Source organism: Chelonoidis abingdonii, chromosome 2, assembly GCF_003597395.2.
Source record: "Chelonoidis abingdonii isolate Lonesome George chromosome 2, CheloAbing_2.0, whole genome shotgun sequence".
Lineage (NCBI taxonomy): Eukaryota > Metazoa > Chordata > Testudines > Testudinidae > Chelonoidis > Chelonoidis abingdonii.
The window spans coordinates 124,093,659-124,108,063 of NC_133770.1; the positions used below are offsets into that span (position 1 = coordinate 124,093,659).

The 14,405-nt window shown below is 42.2% G+C and overlaps 1 protein-coding gene across 2 annotated transcripts in view; it reads left to right on the forward strand.

Annotated features, from left to right (window-relative positions):
- The window catches only part of ELP2 (elongator acetyltransferase complex subunit 2), a 121,893-nt gene that overhangs the window by 72,360 nt on the left and 35,128 nt on the right, over positions 1-14,405 (forward strand). For both annotated transcript variants that reach the window (XM_032774975.2, XM_032774974.2), the window contains exons 13-16: positions 3,801-3,989; positions 6,197-6,266; positions 10,084-10,179; positions 10,335-10,392. In XM_032774975.2, coding sequence (XP_032630866.1) covers positions 3,801-3,989; positions 6,197-6,266; positions 10,084-10,179; positions 10,335-10,392 — 413 coding nt within the window. The remainder of the gene's footprint in view (positions 1-3,800; positions 3,990-6,196; positions 6,267-10,083; positions 10,180-10,334; positions 10,393-14,405) is intronic.

The following is a 14,405-nucleotide window of genomic DNA, read 5'->3' on the forward strand; positions in this document are numbered from 1 at the left end:
CTGCAAGCCTCTCCACCTCTACGGCAGTCACTGGCACAATCTGCAGTTGGACTTCTGTAGACAGCAGAGAGAGAGTCATTTTCCGAATCGGAGATCAGGTACTATATTTCCCAGCTTTAGAGCCACTCTTGCTACCCCTCTTACAGATGTTTCCACCCTTCTATGGATTCTGTCACAGGAGTACCATCATGTGGTTGGCTGGGGGACATCCCTAGGGGGCTTACCCCTGTCCAGTGGCCTTTTTGGAATCTGTGGTGCACGCTCCTTGATTGCAGATCGTATTCTATTAACTCCTGTTTGGTGGCCTTCAAAAAACATGTGGCACCTACCCACCGGGCAGCACCTGTTCCTGCCTCTGGTACCAGGCCTGGTACCCAGACATCAAGAACTGGCTCAACAGGATCCTTTGGATCAAGAAATGATGGAAGAGCATCCACAGACAGAACTGGCCTTCTCTTCATCCTCCGCTGATGAAGCTGTCACGGAAGGCTGGGAGGGGAGGGAAGCATGTCACCTACCCCAGATGACTATAAGGCACACCAAGAATTAAGTCTGGACATGCAGCTGGAGGAAGTAAAAAAAAACCCTCACATAACCTGGTTGATATTTTAGCCACTGCAGGTCCTTCCAGAGTGGGTCTGCCTCTCGATGGGGCATTATGGACCCAGTTAAGGCACTGCAGCAGACACCTGCATCCCTTCCACCACTATTATAAGGGCCAAGTACAAGTATTATGTACTTGTCCAAGGTAATGAGTTCCTTTATTCCCAATCCCCCAGGTCCCTGGTACCTGCCAATGAGAGGCAGAAACAGGGGCATCAGGGTTCAACTCCAAAATCAAAATACTAAAAAAAAGTTAGATATCTTTGGTAGGAATGTTTATTCTACTGGAGAGGTTGCAGTTCAGGATTGCAAACCAGCATGCACATTTGGGTGGCTATGACTTAAATGTATGGGACTCCATGCTAGAATTTAATGACATGCTGCCAGAAGATATAAGGCAGATGTTCTCCTTGCTAGTGGGAAAATTGATAGTGAGGGCCTTGTTGCCAGATGCTCTGGATGCAGCTGACTTGGCTGCCAGATCCATGGCTTCACTAGTGGCCATGCGAAGGAGTTCCTGAGTGCCATCTTCTGGGTTCCTGTAGGAGGGCCAACAGACAGTGCAGTACCTCCCCTGTGAGGGATCCTCACTCTTCTCAGAGCAGATTGGTGCTAAGTTCCATGGGTTAAAAGACTCCAAGTTAGCTCTAAAGTCCCTCAAGTTGTACACCCCAGTCCCTTCCAGGAAGTACTTCAGGCCTCAGCAGCCTCTCTGGTATTCTGCTCCACCTATCCGACAGGACCTGCAGAGAAAGAAGAGTAGAGGTTATACGTGTAGACTGCCTCCTCCACCTACCTCTGTATCAGTGTTTGCCCACTTAGACATCCAGAAGGTTCTAAGCCTATGGGAAGCTCAAAGATGCCAGACCCTGTTTTTCCTTTGTTTACAGACCATCCTTCCCATTTCCTCAGAGACTGAATCCATATCACCACAGACTGTTGAGTATTGAAGTGAGAGTGGGATACACCTTCCAGTTTATTTCTGTCCCTCCCCATCCCTCTTCAGGGACCCCCTTCACAAAGAACTTCTGGTCCAGGAGGTTCAATTTCTCCTTTGGCTGAGAGCCATGGAGCAAGTTCTGCAGAATTTAATATAGAAGGTTTTCTATTTCTGTTATTCCTAATCCCGATAGCCAAGGGAGGTTTCAGACCTATCGTAGACCTGTATCAGTTCAACAGCTATCTCAAAAAGATAGTTTTGCATGATCATCCCGGCATCCATTATTACCTGTCTGGATCCTTGAGACTAGTATGCTGCCCTCAATTTAAGATATGCCTACTTTCATGTTTTGGCTTACCAAGGGCACAGATGTTCCTCAGGTTTGTAGTTAAGCACTCACTTTACCAGTTCACAGGGCGTCCGACTTGTCTGCAGCTGTTTGGGTGTTCACAAGATGTATTGCCATGGTTGCAGCATTCCTCAGGAGACTAGAAGTACAGATCTGTCCTTCCCTGGACCTCTGGCTAGTCAAGCACCAGCCCAAAGCCCAGGTTATATCCAGCATTCAATTCACTTAACCAGCCTTCAAAGCCTTAAGTCTACTGATCAATACAAACAAGTCTATTCTTTGCCTAGTACAGAGGATAGAGTTCATAAGGACTCTACCCAAGCTACAGCGTTCTTCCCAGAGTCAGGATTCCAGTCTATTCAATCTCTTGTGACAGACATCAAGATTCGTGCAGCCCAAAACTGTATGAGGCTCCTAGGGCACATGGCCTCATGCACATATGTAATACACCATGCATGGCTGCACCTCACACCCCTCCAGATGTGGCTGTCCTCAGTGCACTTGCCAAGCCGTCTTCATCTGGACCCTGTGTCACAGTATCTTCTCGGGTTCTAATTTAGCTGAATTGGGGTTGGATCCTCTGTGTGCAAATGTTCCCTTTGTCCACCCTCAACTGTCAGTCACTCTGGTCTCTCTCCTTGGCTCTAGGGTGGGGAGCTTACCCGGGGCTCCACCTAACTCAAGGTCTTTGGCCCTTGAGGATGCTCTTTCTTCATACGTTAGAGAACCCAGGGTGATTTGTCTTGCCTGTCAGGCTTACCTGCCTCCTGCCGGGGGAGAAACCTGTTTGTTCTTACAGACAACACCACAGCAGTGTTTTACCTCACCAGGCAAGGAGGAGCTCGCTCTTACCTCTTTTGTCAGGAAGCAGTCCACATGTGAGAATTTTGCATAGCCCATTCAATCAATCTTGAGGCCTCTTACGCTGCAATGGTCCATTATGAGCTAACAGACCACCTGAGCAGGTCATTTTCCAGTCACCACAAGTGGTCTCTTCATGCAGCCCAGGCCTTAATTACTCTTTCCGCCTCAGACCCTCAGAGTTATGAACACCAGAGTTACGAACTGACAGTTCAACCTCACATCTCATTTGGAACCAGCAGTATGTAATCAGGCAGCAGCAGAGACCCACGGGGGAAAACAGGCAGACACAATACAGTAGTGTGTTACACATAAACTACTAAAAATATAAATGGAAAGTATAAAAAAAGATAAGACAAGGTAAGGAAATGTTTCTGTGCTGATTTCATTTAAATTAAGATGGTTAAAAGCAGCATTTTTCTTCTGCATAATAAAGTTTCAAAGCTGTTATTATGTCAATGTTCAGTGGTAAACTTTTGAAAGAACAACCATAGTGTTTTGTTCAGATTTATAAATGTTTCAGAGTTATAAATAATCTCCATTGCCGAAGTGTTTGTAACTCTCAGGTTCTACTGTATTGCTAATTCACCTTTATTTTACGTGTATTTACCTGAATTAAACTTTTTTCCCCATTGTCTTGAATGTTTTTTCAAAGCGTAATGCTTTGAGAGGGATAATGTAACACATGATCCTCCTCTCGCCCTGCCTAACTAACCTAGGCCTGACCCTGCAACTTTACTACCATGAGTAGTCCTGCTCACAATAGTGAAGTTAAGCTTGTGCATGAGTTTTTGCAAGATTGGGGCCCTAATGGTCTGAGTTAGTTGTTAGGAGAGCTGTTCAGCTGAAGAATGGTCATCTTAAGTGTTTTAGCCCTTGCATGGTGAGCTGATAGTGTTTTTTTTTTTTTTTTTTTTTTTTTTAAAGAGTATCAGCAGAAGATTAACCTTACAGCATTATTTGAAGTAGCTTAATTTGAAGATGGTAATTTAAGTTATCTGTTGTTGAATTTAGGTAACTGATCTTTTGTGGTTGCTTTTTACTTAGGTAACTTGGCATGAAATTGCAAGGCCTCAAGTACATGGATATGACATGCATTGTCTAGCAATGACTGGCCGATTTCAGTTTGTTTCTGGAGCAGATGAAAAGGTGCTTCGAGTCTTTACTGCCCCCAAGAATTTTGTGGAAAACTTCAGTAACATCAGTGGTATTTCAATGGAGAAACTATCTTCCACTGTAAGTATTGAAACAAACAAACAAGCATTTGATCAAATGGCTCCTTTGGGGGAGAGAGAGAGAATCATCACTACAGCATAACTGTTGAGATTAAAATTTATAAAATGTCAAAATTATTTTAAAAAATCCTGAAACCACAGCTCTTAGATATTTTTCTCTTTCCAGTCTATTCAGGCAGGTGTGTGTGTGTACCTAGATCACTTGTACCGTCTATATCATTTTATCAAAATGGCTGGATAAAAGGAAGGTTGCTGAGGGTTTTAAAGTGTGTGAGTATTTAGTTACGGTCAGCACATGTAAGCTACTCTTAATAAACAATTAAAAACAAATCTTGTGAATAGCTTCTCAAGAATGTAAGGGCATAATAGCATTATATATATGTAGTTACTGTTGTATGGTATTATTTGTTCTTTAATGGTATGTTTTGAAACAGTCCAAGGCTCGCAGAAGCTATTGCATTAGATATTGTATATAAATGTTGTATACATACTCTTCAATGTCTCTTTCCTCTTACCTTGCCTTGTCTTGTCTGCAGACTGTCTTGTGAGGTCTTTGTCCCAGTTTTTCAGACTATAGCTTTACATCCTTATCCACAGAAAGAGACATGACCACAGCATCTCCATCCTAAAATAGCTTCACTGACTTTCCTGTGATCCAAATCAAATCCATTCTCTTCGGTTACTAACTTGCTTAATCTTAATAGGCCTTATCTCTCAGGTTCAGTCCATCCTGCTCTCTATCTACGCATCTAGCACTGGCTGCTTTTCCATTCCATAACACATTTTCTCTGCACTGCAGGCTCATGAGCTCTCTCTGCTGCAGCTCCTACCAGCTGGAACAACCTTCTTGTGTCTAAACATTTTAGAGTTTCCATGTATTAAAGATCAGCTGAAAAAAAAAATCTTCTGCCATGGCTACTCATATTATTTCTCACTATTTTTGTCTTTAACACGAAAAAGCATTTGTGATCATTTGTGTTAATGAAGCTATACAAAATAATATATTATACTGTATGATGCAGACACACGCTCTGTTTCATTTTCCACAAAGTTTTCCCTTTGTACTCTGTGACCTACAGTATTCCAGAACTCTTTACAGGCCTTTTCTGCACAGGAAAGTTTTACAAGTTAGAACGTAATTATGTACAATACATCTATGATATAGTTTTATCAGAATAACCCTCTGTTTGGACACACTTATTCTGGTATGAAACTGCCTTTTTTTGTTTTAGCTTAAACCCCATCCTCGTGACATAAGGCACTTTTATACCAAAATAAGTGTCCACCTGGGGTTATACCCAGAACAATTGTATTGCTTTAAATTCATATTTTATACTGAAAAAACTTTAAACAAGGCCTTAGAGACTGTTATTTGTAGTCTGTGTTTCTGATGTGGCTTTATGATATAATTAAATATTGTTTATCAGGTAAGGTGTTTCCACCAAATCTGTTAACCCAATCCTGGAAAGTACTTTTGTCTCAGTGAACTTGCACAGAGGTGCTGAGTATGAATATACACATCAGCAGGTACTGATCTCTTGTGTCCCTGCCTTCCCACCCCCCGAAAAGTGCTCCAACCTGACTTCTTGCTCATAGCTTTGGCTTTCTTCCAGGACTTCCCTTCCTTTGACATATAGCTGATGCACACTGCCAGTCAGCTAACAGGACCTTTTCTCTCTCTATCCTGCCATGTGCCCAAAGCAAAGCTGCCCCTTAGGCACCCTAAGTCTTCTTGAAAATCCCAGATATATACTCTCACCTCCTTTCCCCCAATAAAAATCCTTCCTTGTACCTAGACCTCAAAACACCCAGTTCCCAGGTCTTGTTTTCCTGGAAACTGTATTGTTTGAGTTAAGTATTCACTTTATAAAAGCAATATATATATATATTTTTGAATAAGTGCAGTTACCTCAGAATACCTGTACTAAAATGATTAAAGATGCATGCTTCACACCAAAAATAGAGAAGTGAGCAAAGTTCACCGTATGTAGTTTCAGAGGAGAGGCTGAAGCATGGCTTGGCTTTCAAAGTCTGTCAGTGCAGTTGCTCAAGCATACAGTTCCCCGAGGAATTCTGGATGACTCAGAGGCTTCTTCTACAATGTGACACGTCTTTACATCCCTCTAGTGACATCTGGCCCTTGATTTTAAAGTACCCGTAAAGTATACTAACTTTTGCATGAAAATATGTTTACTTTTTTTTACCCAGGAAGCTGTTGACCTTCCAGAAGGTGCGACTGTGCCTGCTTTGGGTTTGTCCAATAAAGCTGTCTTTCAGGGTAAGACTATTGTGGAATAGTGGTGAAGGCACTCCAGTGCTGTTTGTAAATTTACATCGTTACTTGTCTTAAAAGTGTATGTTTGATGACTTGACTAAGTCTGCCTCCATACAACTGATTAATGTTTAAGATCATCTGGAACTATTGTTAGGTGCTGAGCATTTACCTGTCTATGTAGGCTTCTTTATTGGTGCCCACCCTATTTGAATGCCCTCCCAAAGGTAGAAGTGACAACAATAATTTCTCCTTTCCCTGCCATCAGAGACAGGCTTAGGAATTTTTAATACTGATGTACGAGAATGAAGGTGCTGATATGAGAATGCTTGGGCAAAGAGATGGGGTTTGCATTTGCGCCTTTTATATGCATTCCTGCTGTTCTCTCTCTGTCATGGAGTGTGGGGGAGTCAGGGCTCTGCACCTCGCCTCTTCCTGTGATTCACTGTGACTCTCAGCCAGCCAGTAAAACAGAAAGTTTATTAGATGACAGGAACACAGTCCCAGGCAGGGCTTGTTGGTACAACCTGGACCCTTCAGCCAGGTCCCTCTGGCGGGCAAGGGTCTTAGACCCTGGACTTGGGGTTCCCTGCCTCTTCCCAGCCAGCACAAAACTGAAACCAAAAACCCCTCCAGCAGGCTCTCTCCCCCTCCTCCTCTCCCCCTTTGTCCAGTTTCCTGGGCAAAGGTGTCAACTTGCGCCACCCTGCTTCCTGGTCCAGGTTACAGGCTCAGGTACCATCTCTCACCTCAAGTCATCCCCTGCTCTCCCATCCTCCATGCAGACAGTCCTAGTGAAACTAAACGACATTCCCAGGTCAGTCCACCCCACTCCCTACTGCATCACACCCTCTCATCCACAAGGTCCTCCTCGAGGTCTGGCAGGACAAGGCTTCGTTGCTTCTCATAGCACCGACGTGACCCTGCCAACACTGGTTCTCCATGCTGTTGATCCTCTCAGTGGACATGCCCATAACCTTGCCCATGATTCCAGACCTCATCACGCAGGACCATGGCTTCCTTCAGCACCCCAACCTAGAGTCTTTCCACCTCACCACATGGAAAATCCATGGTTAAACCTGTTAGTACTCCAGTGCTCCGATTCGGTTTGGAAGGTTCTCCTTGGCAGTAGAAAACCCTCCACTCATGCCATTTAACTAGCCAAGTGGAAAAGATTCTCTTTTTGGTCCTCACAGAATGGCAACCCTCTGCTATAGTCCTCAATCCCCTTTGTACTGGACTACTTACTCTACATAAAGCAGCAGGGGCTAGCAGTCTCGTTAATCAAGGTGCACCTGGCAGCTATTTCCACTTTCCACCCAGGCGCAGCAGGGCGGTCGGTATTTGCTAACCACATGGTTGGACACTTCCTTAAAGGGCTAGACAAACTGTACCCCCGGGTGTGACAACTGGTCCCCTCAATGGGACCTTAACCTAGTCCTCTCAAGGCTCATGGGGCCCCCTTTCAAAGCTCTAGAACTTGCTCTCTGCTTTACCTCTCTTGGAAAGTGGCATTTCTTGTGGCGATAACATGGCTCAAAGCTTGTCTGAGCCCCCTTATGCAGTGTTTTATTAGGGCAAGGTACAATTGCATCCACATCCGGCTTTTCTCCCTAAGATTATTTCACAATTTCACGCAAATCAGGACATCTTTTTACCAGTGTTCTTCCCAAAGCCACATGCTAATGACAGAGAACACAGACTGCATTCCCTAGAAGTCAGATGGGTGCTGGCTTTTTACATTGAGCGGACAAAGCCATTTAGGAAGTTGACGCAACTCTTCATCGCTATTGCTCAGAGAATGAAAGGGCTGCTGGTCTCATCCCAACAAATCTGTTCTTAGATCACGGCCTGTATCAGGACATGCTACAACCTGGCAAAGACATCAGCCCCAGCATTGACGGCGCACTCCATGAGAGTACAGGCTTCATCTGCAGCGCTCCTGGCACTGAGGACATCTGCAGGATGGCGCCTTGTCATCTATTCATACCTTTACGTTACACTACACCATCACACAGCAGGCTAGAGACAATGCCACATTTGGTAGAGCAGTGCTTCAGTCTGCAACTCCATGAACTCTGACCCCTCCTCCGAGAGACTGCTTGAGAGTCCCCTACTTGGAATCAACATGAGCAATCACTCGAAGGAGAGAAAATGGTTACCTACCTTTCATAACTGTTGTTTTTCAAGGTGTGTTACTTATGTCTATTCCAAGACCCACGCACCTCCTCTCTGTTTGAGTATCTAGCAAGAAGGAACTAAAGATGTGGCGCGTCGGCATGGACCTATATACGTAGCCATGGAGGCTCCACTCCAAGCAGCTCCACAGCCGACTCAATAGGTACTGCTAGGAAAAAGTCTTCTGACGATTTTGCATACGGCGCGCACACACCTACTTGGAATGGACATGAGCAACACATCTTGAAGAACAACAGTCATGAAAGGTAGGTAACTGTTTTTAATTTTTAGACCAAAATAATTCCTAACCAAGATTAATTCTTTTTCCCCATACCCCAAATCCTCAGCAAATGAAAGCGAGTGGAGCACATGACTGATGTATTTTTAAAGACAGTTAAAATATACACTGTATATGTTTGTGGAACTTATCAGCTCAGGAAAAGATCTTTATATATTCCCTTCTACCTTAGACGTCTGAGCTTGAGAGTAACCAGTCCCTACTTGCACTACGTAGAACAAATGTTCTCTCCACTGAAGTATTTTCACATGCAAATAAATTAATTACAGAAAGATTCAGAGCCCACTCAACACGTTCCAAAGCAGTAAGATAGGCAGAAAAGGCACCAGCTAGTACTAAGAAAATCTGTAAGAATTCCAACTAGTCATCCATAAGCACTATCAACAGTTTGGTAAATCGCCATAGGCTTGATTTTTATTACTCTGCCGAAGCATCTTTCACCATGAAGGTGCCTCAAAGTGGTTGTCTGAAAAGAGATAAGTGGTGGTGATCTTGGGGGAAGAGGGAACCTTTCTCTTCTGTTCTGCTTCATTTTTCCTCCCTGCTTATATTTTTTTTCTTAGTGCTTTCTGTGTGCCAGATATCTTCTCTGGAGAAGTCATCATCCAGAATTGAAAATTTATTACTTGATGTCATCCTTTCTGAGACTGACCTCCCTGAGTATGCCCACCTGATAAGTTCTTTGGGTATCTTTTCAGTGGCCTCTTTAGGGTCAGATTAACAGTTGAATTTTAATTTACTAATTTACTTTAACTTTAGGCACCTACTGTATTTAAGTGCTGAGCACTCAGCAGCGCACATTTAAGTTCATGGGAAGTGCAGAGTTTGGCACCTTTGAAAGTTAACCCCTTATTCAGCTGCCTAAATATAGATTTACAAAGCTAACTTTAGGCACCTGCTTTTAAAATCTTGGTTGTAGTGTTTTCACACATCTTTAACAAAATTCCTCTGGTGCACGGGAAGAAGCACATGGCCAACTACTGGAGGTTTGTGGATGAGTCTGAACTGCCTCAGAGTCTCTGTAAGAGAGAGACAAACCAAATGCCTCTAATCCAGGGAGAGGTCAGTCCCAGAAAGAAAATAATCAAGTTAGAAGTTTTACATTTCATACTATATATTTTTCTGGTAAAGGCTTTTCCCCCTTACTTCCATAGATGTACATTAGATACTTGAACTTACATTAAACAATTAGTTCCTAATTTGCATAGTTGGATATTACTGAAATAGACATATCTTCATCTAGATAATTTCTGTCCTAAAACTAATAGGATCCCTTTACTTATATATAACCAAATTTTCATGTCAAGTATTTTCTCTGTGGCTGAATTAAATATTTTTTTTGAACAGGAGATATGGCAACTCAACCAGCTGATGAAGAAGAAAAGTTTAATAGTGTTTCGAATCAGTATCATCAGATTTACTTTCAATCCCTCATCCTTACAGGTATGCAACATAAAAAGGGTATTTTATGTGAATTAGTAGTTGCTTTCATTACTAGAATGAAGTTTTTTGAGTGTTACCCTTTGGAACAGAGAGATTAACAGGTAAAGAAAAACACTATACTAAATTAGAATAAAATGTTTGCATATGTCTTGTAGAACCTCCCACAGAAGATCATTTGTTGCAGAATACATTATGGCCTGAAGTTCAAAAGCTGTAAGTTATTTTGTTTTATATAAATATAGAAATGATACAAAATGTCTTAGAAGCTCTTGCTGTAACTGATTCCTGTAGTCTTGTACACCATATTATTATACAAGTTTATAAGGCATCCATTGCAGTAATATGTTATGTTCTTAATATCCAGTGCCATTATTCATTCATTTGCTAGTTTTTTTTGGTGTTGTGCATGTTCAGTATGTAGGTTGTAAGAAACTTTTTAATATGGGTCAGTATGCAAGTTTGCACGGGATAAATAGGAACTGATATACTTTTAAATAAGCTATTTCCATGTCTCTCAAGGTGGTATGTCTGTAGCATAGCAGTCAACTATAGCTCCTTCTCAGCTTCATGTAGGGCTTAACACTTTTGAACCCTCTTATTAAAAAGCCCCCTGTGACCTGCATCCTATTAAAACACATTAAGCCACATTAACACTAAAGGGCTTATTTCAGCAGCCTTGAATAATAGCCAGAAGCCATGTTCTGAAGATATAGAAAACCTGTACTATATTCTCAGCCATAAATGCATTTGTGCAAACACAGATCTTTCTGATCCATTGAAGCTTTTTTCTCCAGGATTATATGGTAACAGAGAATACAGCATTTACAATAAACATAAATCATGAGAAGTGTTTTCACGTAATATAGTCATGCCAACTAATATAAACCATTTGGGCAAAAGTAATACACACAATAAATAAAAAAATAAAGCATATATTGGAATTTGTTGTTCCGAAAATGCCAAAAATGTGTTGTTGGTATTAATGGTATTTTGAAATTTCATAAAATGACTGAAAAAGGTTTCACTGGCTTAAAAAACCCGATCCTGGGAGAAAGGATGAATCCAGGGGACCACAACATTCTATTGGGCTTCATTCTGATCAGAGTAGACCTTATAATAGAGAGAGTCTGAACAAGAACACCACCAAACTCAGTCCAGTTTGTAAGGAAACTGGAATCAAGCAATTGTTTTAAATAAATACTCCTGCTGCATAGATCTGTATGCATCTGTGTGACAGTCAGCTGGGATTCCCAGAACTGTGAGGCACTTTATCCCTCTTAGCCTCAGCAAGTAGGAGCTTTGCTGCTAAGCTGACACACCAGCAAGTCTGTCTTACCAGCAAACTCTTCAAGATGCTCCGCCAGTCCAAATCTTGCCTGGCAGGTAACAATCAGTGAACCCCAGTTCCTGAGTTCCCCAGAGATCTCTTTCTCTGCAGTGCTCAGCTCCTCTTACTGTAGCTTCCACAAAACTTACCAAGCCTGCTGCTCTTTTAAAGAGACAAATCCTCCACTTCAATCGCAGCACTAAGTTGGTTTATGTTAAAAGTAAAACAAGTTTATTAACAAAAGAACATAAGTAAGTGAAACCAAGTATAAGGAATAAGGCTAGAAATGTTTACGAAGAAACAGAAATAAAAATATGTGTCCACGACTAAAATTCAACAAACTTGTCTTTGGTTCAAAGACATTTTTCTTTCTATTCTTTCTTCCAGCATGGCTGACCAGTTTTTTAACCTGGACCTCTCATAAACAGATAGCTAAGGGTTAATGTTTCTTTTACCTGTAAAGGGTTAACGAAGGGAACCAAACACCTGACCAGAGGACCAATCAGGAAACCGGATTTTTAAAAGCTCAGGGAGGGAATGTTTGGGTGTGTGTGTCCCTTTGTCTGTGTCTTTTGTCTGTCTCTCGGTATGAGAGGGATCTTTCTGTCTCAAGCTTCTAATCTTTCTGTTCCTCCCAGCTTGTAAGTACAGGTATTAAGACAAATATCAGGTTTTAGTGTTGTTTTGTATTACATGTGTGTCAGGTTGCTGGAATGTTTAAATTGTATTTCTTTTTGAATAGATTGTTTATTCTTTTTTCTTTTAGCAATTGACCCTGTATTTGTCACCTGATACAGAGACTATGTTTATGTGTTTTTCTTTCTTTTTATATAAAGCTTTCTTTTTAAGACCTGTTTGAGTTTTCTCTGGGTAGGCTAAGGAACGAAGGGAAGGGAAATTCTCTTTGTGTTAGATTTACAGAGGGTGAATCTGTGCAGCCTCAGGGGAAGAAGGCGGGGGGAGGTGAATTGTCCTCTCTGTTTTGAAAGTCAAGAAGTTTAAGTACAGTATCATCCAGGAAAACCCAGGGAGCGGGAGCCGGGGATGAGGTAAAGAGGAGACGTGGGGAGGAGGTTGTTTTCCCTTTGGTGTGAGACTCAGCGCCTCTGAGTCTTGGGGTCCCCCAGAGAAGGTTTTGGGAGACTCGAGGGAGCCAAGCCCTGGAATCCTTGGCTGGTGGCAGCGATATCAAATCTAAGCTAGTAATTAAGCTTAGAGGGTTCATGCTAGCTTCTCATTTTATGAACGCTAAGGTTCAAATCTGAGTAGGAAGCTACAACAGGACCCTTCAGAGAGTTCAAAGTGTTTGGTTTCTTTGTCATCTCAGGTAAAGCATAAAATAGGGGTTCTCTCCCCCTCCTTTTTGTAGTCCAGTAAACTTTTGAAATGTATTCTTTGAAAAGTAAGCCCAGACAAAGTCTCTCTTTCATGCTGGAATGTAGACACCATGCTGCCTTTCTCTTCCCGCTTGTTCATTGATAGCTTTGTTTTCTTGTATGCAAATATACGTTCATTGTCCCTGCTTGAGAACCCGGCTGATCAGACAAAGAAATACACATTCCTTTGTCTAGGGCAGACTGAGCTTACCCATTGCTAGCTGAACACCTTTTAAGAACATAATTCTTTGTACACACCCTGTATATGTACACCACTCAGTGATGTTCAGGAACATTGTGTTGCTAGTTTGTATATGATACCTTACATTACGTCTTTTATAAATACAGATTATGACAACAATGAGTTGGGATGTACTGGGCTGGTCAGGTCAGCTGAAACTCACTGCTAGATACCAGGGAGCCCTTTATCTTCTGACGCTGGGATGCTCTGAGGGCCACAATCTGATACAAGGAGATTCATTTTTCCTGGTGGTACTGACTTTAGTTTATAGAATATGTGTCAAGCTCTAGTGACTAATTTACTGTAGAACAGACCCACTCAAGATTGTTTTTCAAGGTGATGGATGGGATTCCCCCCTCTGTTGGAGCCTATCATCGTGCCAATCGTCTTCCCACGCTTTCTTCCCATCCCACAAATGGCCTATAATTCACATCAAAAGGTCCTTGGGATTCTGCTTGTATTGATCTACCATCTTTGTGTGTCCAAGATGAAAGTATTCATATTTTTTCTTATTTTAAAAAGTTCAAATTCAAGACTAACCATTTATTCTCCCCTGCCTCAGGGGAACTAGTTAAAAGTGTGTGAGAGAAGTCTAGCTGCATTTCAGTATATCCACTATTTTGGATTCTTATGCAGTAATGCAACTTTGACCGTTTTGTGATCCACATTACTTAAAATCATAACTATATTATATTTTAGGGGTAGGGTTGTGGGTGGCTTATTTAATCTAATTGATTCCCGTCTATTTTTAGAGATACTGAATCTTTCTAAAGAGAATCTTAAGAACATAAGAATGGCCATACTGGGTCAGACCAAAGGTCCATCCAGCCCAGTATCCTGTCTACTGACAGTGGCCAATGCCAGGTGCCCCAGAGGGAGCGAACCTAACAGGTAATGATCAAGTGATCTCTCTCCTGCCATCCATCTCCACCCTCTGACAAACAGAGGCTAGGGACACCATTCTTTAACCATTTCCTAGCTAATAGCCGTATTAGTGCGGACTCCTCAATCCAACTCATAATCTTGATATCTCGTTTTAAACCTCTGTTATAACGTTCCCGTAAGCCTTCACAATCTCCTCAGGAAGGAGTTCCATAGGTTGGACTGTTTGCGCTGACATGTGAAGAAGAACTCCTTTTGTTTGTTTTAAACCTTTGGCTCTCTGTACACCAACAGGGGGAAAAAATCTCTCTCTCAATTCTCCACTGTCTCCTCTTTACCTCTCTTTCCCGGCTCCGGTCTGGGCCGTTTTCTGGGGTAATGATTGGTCTCCACCGGTTCT